The sequence below is a fragment of the Notamacropus eugenii genome, chromosome 2 (assembly GCF_028372415.1).
Source record: "Notamacropus eugenii isolate mMacEug1 chromosome 2, mMacEug1.pri_v2, whole genome shotgun sequence".
NCBI lineage: Eukaryota > Metazoa > Chordata > Mammalia > Diprotodontia > Macropodidae > Notamacropus > Notamacropus eugenii.
Genome location: NC_092873.1, coordinates 101,269,799 through 101,276,216, shown reverse-complemented (window position 1 = coordinate 101,276,216; position 6,418 = coordinate 101,269,799). Strand labels below are relative to the sequence as shown.

The 6,418-nt window shown below is 43.5% G+C and overlaps 1 protein-coding gene across 1 annotated transcript; it reads left to right on the top strand.

Moving 5' to 3' along the window:
* The first annotated feature begins 346 nt into the window (after nt 1-346).
* Nucleotides 347-5,077, top strand: LOC140523639 (trem-like transcript 4 protein). Its single transcript, XM_072638421.1, has 4 exons — nt 347-683; nt 1,675-1,759; nt 3,587-3,708; nt 4,228-5,077. The coding sequence occupies exons 1-4, from the start codon at nt 365-367 to the stop codon at nt 4,278-4,280; spliced, it is 579 nt and encodes a 192-aa protein (XP_072494522.1). The 5' UTR covers nt 347-364; the 3' UTR covers nt 4,281-5,077.
* Nucleotides 5,078-6,418: the final 1,341 nt, after the last annotated feature.

The window sequence follows — 6,418 nt, the reverse complement described above, 5'->3', positions numbered from 1 at the left end:
TAAAATTTAAAATAGGTCAAGAGTATGTTTATATATGTAAAGTAACAGGAGGGAGAGAAAAAAGAAGGAAAGACTTAGAAAGCAGAAGGAACAAGAGGAAGATGGCAGAGGAAGGAGGAAGAAACATTGAGAGAACTGGCTGTTAACTGTTTACTGGCACACCAGTGATTAGGGATTCCCTTGGTGAGGGGCTGGCTCTTAGAGGCACGTTTTCCTAGAAGAAGATGTTATTGAAGGAGACCAGCTCCCAGGACCTTGTTCATATTCTTCTCATAAGGAAGGGAGGGGGACTCAAGTCAGACCCAGCTGGGCTCCCCCTGACTTGATGATCTGCTTTTCAGGGTCAGAGGAACAAGTGTTCCAAATGAAGTACAAGGAGGGGCAGACACTCACAGTCCATTGCAGTTACAAGCTCCAGAGACCTAAGAACAGGTGGAAAACCTGGTGTAAACTGCAAGAAAATGGAAGGCTGTGTGAGAGACTAATTACCAGGACACCAGTCTTCCTTGGACAACGTAGGGATGCACGAGTCTCCCTGGAGGATGACACCTCCACTGGTACCATCATCATCACCATGTCTAACCTCACTGTGGAGAACTCAGGCATCTATTGGTATGGAATCTATGACTCTGCCAGCAACACTATTGATATTATCAAAAGAATCAGCCTGGAGGTTGCACCTGGTAAGTCCCTATCCACTCAATCCCCTTCAGTTCAAGCAGAGCTTCAGAAATATCTTCTGTGAACTTGACCCCATGCTAGGATGTGAGCTTACTCTTCCTTGGGGTCTCCAGGGAGAAGCTGCTCACCTGCTTTCAGCTCTCCAGTATCCTGCCCCTTCCTTTTCCCACTCTCTCCCCATTTCCTTCCACACTCAGGTTTTAATGGTGGTTCCTTCTGATTCCTGAGGAAGGTGAAGCATTTTCTTCTCTGCTCTCATTCCATGCAGGGCAGAACATTTGTCCTGTGGTTTCTAAGTCTTGTGTGTCCAGTATCACACACACACTCATTCATGCAAATGCACCTGTGGCTTATACAGGCACAGACACAAACAGGGTTCTCCCAACATGTACACAGACTCAGAATTCTGCCTCAGTGATTAAGATGCCTGAAGCTCTGACCTCAAGAGACAGGGTTGCAAGTTCCATCAGATATATTATTTGAGCAGATGCTGGCAAGTTCTGATGAAAAGAACAGACATAGTCTTAGTGGTGAAACTGATTATATTATTACCCTGAGAGGTCATTCTGCCTCTGTTAAACCTACTTCCTCATTTGCAAAACACGATTGGGTAGGAAAGGGTACTACTGTCACAATGAGTGTGGGAAATACACTTTGTGAATTAGAAATGCTCTGAAGCTGGAAACAGTTAGTATTGCCTTCATTCTGGACATGAACCACACCCTAAACCTGGGGATAGAAGAAGTATCAGGCCCTTTGAATGCCTAGAGGAGGAAAAGGAGTCTGATGGTGACGTTGGCAGTAGAAAGAAATAGGCTAGAATAGATAACAATACATAAGGAACGGAATATGATATGCTATCATCTAATTACCCTAGCATGCCTGCATACCTCACTGGAGCCAGCAGTCTAGTGTTCTGGACCCTACAGGGACAAGAAAGAAGGTGAAAGTGTGTGGTCAAGAGCCAAGTGTTTCCTTCCTCTGTTCTTTCAGCCACATCATTCAAGACCACCGAATGTTCTCAACTTACCACTGAGATACCTCTCACCACCTCTGCCACCCCCTTGGCCACCAGCAGGTACAACTCCTTTTTAGAAATCCATTTATTCTCAGGAGCTCCCTCAGCAGTTACTGTAGGCTGTCTTGTGCTGCCCCAGACTCTTAGTCTAAGATCAGCTCTTTCCAGCCTTCCCTTCTGGATGGGAAAAGAAAAAGGGCAAACAGAGGAAGATGAGAGTTTCTTGGGCCTAGTGGGACTGTACTCTCTAGTTTCTGCCTTTTCCACATTTGAAAGTTTAGGATGACTTGAAATCTGATTTCTTTTAGCACTGGCTGCCATTTTTCACTCCTGAACCCATACTGCTTTGTGTCATATGCTAAGCCAGAGGTGGGGAAGCTTTTCATGTTGGAAGCCACGTTAATATTTAGCTGTAATAATATATATGTAAGAGGAACAAAAACGGATTGATAAAAATAAAAGGATTTGTTCTGTAAAATTTTGGAATCAGTCAAAGGGTTGAATGTAAGGACACGGAAAGCCACAAGGTTCCCACCCCTGTGCTGAGCCCTTCCCGTCCTGAACCACTACATTTCTGTCAGTAGGTACTGTTTATCAGGCTTCCTCATCTCCAGATAAACCAGACAAATTGCCCAATTCCTCTCTGTTAAACACATCTCTCTTCTTGATAAACTGGATGGCATTTCCTCATGGGTAATGGGCAGAGATCTGGTTATGCCACCACTGCACCTTTAGTGGCTCCTGATTACTTTCAGGATATAATCCAAACCCCTGGGTTGTTTCTCATGCTCTTCAGACTCTGGCTCCAGCCAACTTTTCTAGATTTCTGGAACTTTCCTGTATTCCTCCTTCATGCTCCAGCCATGCTTTTCCTCACACAGGACAAGTCAGCTCTAATTTCCATGCCAGCACTGTCTGTCCCAGCTTCCAAAGCAATCCTCTACCTTTAATTATCTGGAGATTCCTCCAAGATTCAACTCAAGCACAAGACTCAACTCCCCCCTACAAGAGTCTTTCTTCATTCTCCCTAATTGGCAGTGATTTTCCTAAACATTTCTTTGTATTTATCTGGTTAGAACATTGTATCTACCTCTTGGTGGAGGTGTGGTCATTCCTCTAGAAAATGGGGCAGCTCCCTGCAGGATGAGATCCCTTCATTTCTATCCTTCTCTCCCACCATCCAGTGCAGCTCCTGGATCTGGACAGGCCATTAATTCCTAAATGCTCTTGGATTCATTGTGAGCCTGAGCCCTGCTCTGGGCCCCTGTGCCAATAGAAAACTAAACAAAATTATATCAAATCTTCCTACATCCTGAAGTCACAAAGTGCAGAGAAGTGGTAACCAGGATTCCTACTGAAGGATGTCTTGTGTTCCTCTCTCCCCTTCCCCCTCCTTAGTGTCTCACCTCAAATTCCCTCTTTGTTCTTTTATTCTTTGCAACCCCCAGCCTGTTACTGTTCCCTGGAAGAGCCAGGGAGGTCTCCTCTTCTTCACCCTCAATCCATTAACCCTTCATAGCAGACATACTGTGTACCAAATGTGAATAGTATCTGAGGAGGATTTCATCAGTAAGTCACTCAAGTATCTACTGTATGCTGTGTACTGTGCTGAGCTCTGAGGATACAGAGGAAGGAAAAGAAAATCATCTCTGGTCTCAAGGAACTCACAGAAAAATGGGAGAAACCATATGTAAACAATTCCCTAGAAAAACCGATGTACAAGATACATTATCCAGGAGATAATACACACAGGAGATAATCAGCATAGGGAGTGTAGGGAACCTCTACAGCTGGAGCTGAGAGCTAGATCTAAGGGTCCCTCACCCCACCACCACACTAATTTCCTGCACCTGTATCTCACTTATCTTGTTTACCTTTCTCCCATAGTCCACCACACTCTTCCATTTTCTCCAGTTCCTCAGTTATCCAAGTACTATGTGGGCTCATTGTGGCCAAAGGCCTAGTCTTTACAGCTCTGCTTGTTCTGCTGGGCAGGTGCAGGGACCCAGGTGAGTAGGAACCCTCAATCTGACTTCATTTTAAATGCACAAGATAGTGTGGCCTTTTCAATCCCCAGTCAGGGGCAGTTGCCTCAACTCCAAGCTCTGGAGGAAAGATGCCCAGGTATTACTAAAAGCTTCATTCTTGGAGCCAGACCCTGAGGTGTTATGATTGAGAATTCCTTGAAAATCCAACAGTAATAAACAAATACAAAGGATATGTCATCCTGAATATATGTAGCTGCCATTTCTGGTATTCCCCTGGAGGCCATGTGGAGGTCTTCTGGACACACACTGAGCTTATATCCACAAAGGAGTGGGATGGGAAGGAGGAGGGATAATGAGAAAGTGAAAATCCTAGTGTGTTCATTATTTTTTCTGCCATTGATTCTGCCCCTTTGGCTTGGGTCTCTACTTAGACCTCATCTTGGGTGGATTTGGGTCAGGCTTTAGGGGAAAAAGGAATAATTTCAGGCTAAAGGACAAAGGAAAAAGATTTATTAACTGAACTTTCTCTTATTTCCTCAGAGAAAGGGAGGGGCCACTCTGAGCTTTCTCAGGAACAAAATGACTTGAAATGAAATGAATTCATTGCAATGTACATCCCAACCTGATGCATGTTCCTGCCATCCTGAGCTTCGCCCAAGCTAAGAGCTATATGGGGATTTCCCTATCAGGACAAGAAATCCAGTTGCAATCCCCATGCTGATTTCCTGCCCACATCCATGAAGCCCTTTGTCTGCCCTTTCACCTCTGAGTGGACCTCAGAGTTCACCCCTTTTTCCTCTTATAATGAGAATCACCCCATATCTGCTTCTGGCATTCTTGTTGCTCTGTGGGTGGGTCAGTCTCTTTCTCTTGAGGACTTAGAATGACTCCTCATGGCATTTGAAATGAAGCCCAAATTCCTGGTACTCAAGACCTTTCATAATGTGGCCCTCAATTACTGATCCATTCTTCTTTCTCACCATTTTCCTGCAGCAAGAGACTCTCTGAGTTGGCCAGGTTGGGCTATTTTACATTCTCTGGAACATCATATAAAACTCAAGTATAAATGGGGGTTACTCATCTGTACATAATGACGCCCATGGGCGGCATTTGACTTATATAAACCATTTGTGAATATTGTCTGCATTATATTGTACATTTATTCATTTTCTTACCTATTTCCCAATTATGTCTTAACCTCGTTCAGACTGGTCTAGGTTCCTCTCTCCTCTTCCCCCTCCTTAGTGTCTCACATTTATCAATGTCTATTGTATTATAAATGAAAATTGGTAAGATTTTTAAATATCTATTAATACATTTCAAATAAAAATAAATAAACCTTCTATATGTTGAAAATCTTTTTTGAATAAAAAATAAATATTTAACAAAATTAGCGAGAAGAGCCACATTATTTTACATATTCTTGCAAAGCTCTTTAATGTCAGAACTAATAAGAGACAATTGGATTGTCCCATTTCATTCTGTATTCATGCTGTTGTTTACATTAGAATATGTGGAGAAAATTTGACCTTACACAAGGAAGAGAATGAGAATTTTAAGAGACAGAGTCTTGGCATTATGATGAAACTAGTTTTAACCTAGCAGATATTCAGAAAGGGTATGAGGGACCCTAAAGGATTCTTCAACCATGCTTTAAAAACCTCTGGATTAGATGGTGCATGAGATTTCCACCATCTTCTGAGCTATCGTCTATGATCCTAGGACCTAGTCGATATGCCCATCAATATTTCCTCTGGTCCCCAGGGGACCGATGGAGACATGATTAATTTGTGGTTAGATTGCAGGGCTGTATGTTCAACATTCAACCCTCCCCTTGTTCCTAACCTTCTTCAATCAAATCCCTTCCCTGGAGCTGGAAAAAGGACTGGTAAGGGTGTGGGGGAGGATCTAGTGTGAACAGAAAGAAGTGAAGGGGTAGTCTCTTTCATTGACCACTGGCCCTTTTTGGCCATAGTGAGTGGTTAACAAAACTGATAGCAAAGAGATCCATGAGTCTCCAACTGCTTCCACCATAGATCTCCTTCCTATCTATATACACCCATATTCCTAGCAGCTGCTGTCCACTTGAAATGCTCCCTTTCAGATGAAACAACTCCATTCCCATTTATCTGAGTCCTGATAGAATCCCAGCTCCAATGTTAGCATCTTTGTTCCCTCACTCTCTTCCCAAATCCCCACAGATTTGTGGTCCTAAACATAGGGTTCATGTGGGAGAACAGAAAATTAGTGCAATAAGACAAGCTCCACATTTAACTCTGTCCTTCTACAGGTTCACACAAGGACTCTAGGGCAGCCTCAGTGTTTAGGGAAATAAAGCCAAGATGGTAGACTGGCAGGAAGCTAGAAAGGCAAGCTCCCCTCCCACAAAAACTTCAAAAAATGTAAAAAAGTCAGCAACCTGAAACTCGATGGGGAAATACCGAACAAGTCCCACTGAGTCATTTGTCTAGTTCAGGTTAGCACAGAGAGACAGACAGAGAGGTCTTTAATGGGATTGGAACAGAATACTGTCTTGCCCAGAAAGAGAATGAGCACCGGACCAAGAGGATGTCTTATTTCCAAAACAAAGCGTGTGAAACCAGAACCAGATCACTGTAGTGGATGCAAGTGCCAAATGATAGCTTTGTTGTCCATTTGCCGAGATCTAAGTCATAGATCTAGGGCAGACTAAGAAGTGGCCCTGCCTATGAGGATGGGGTTCCAGGTTAGG

Bases quoted from the DNA above. Each gene is read 5' to 3' on its own strand.
- LOC140523639 (XM_072638421.1), top strand. From the start codon at position 365: ATGAAGTACAAGGAGGGGCAGACACTCACAGTCCATTGCAGTTACAAG. The intron at 684-1,674 runs GTAAGTCCCTAT...CTGTTCTTTCAG, and splicing joins CAGCCTGGAGGTTGCACCTG to CCACATCATTCAAGACCACC. The intron at 3,709-4,227 runs GTGAGTAGGAAC...TTATTTCCTCAG, and splicing joins GGGCAGGTGCAGGGACCCAG to AGAAAGGGAGGGGCCACTCT.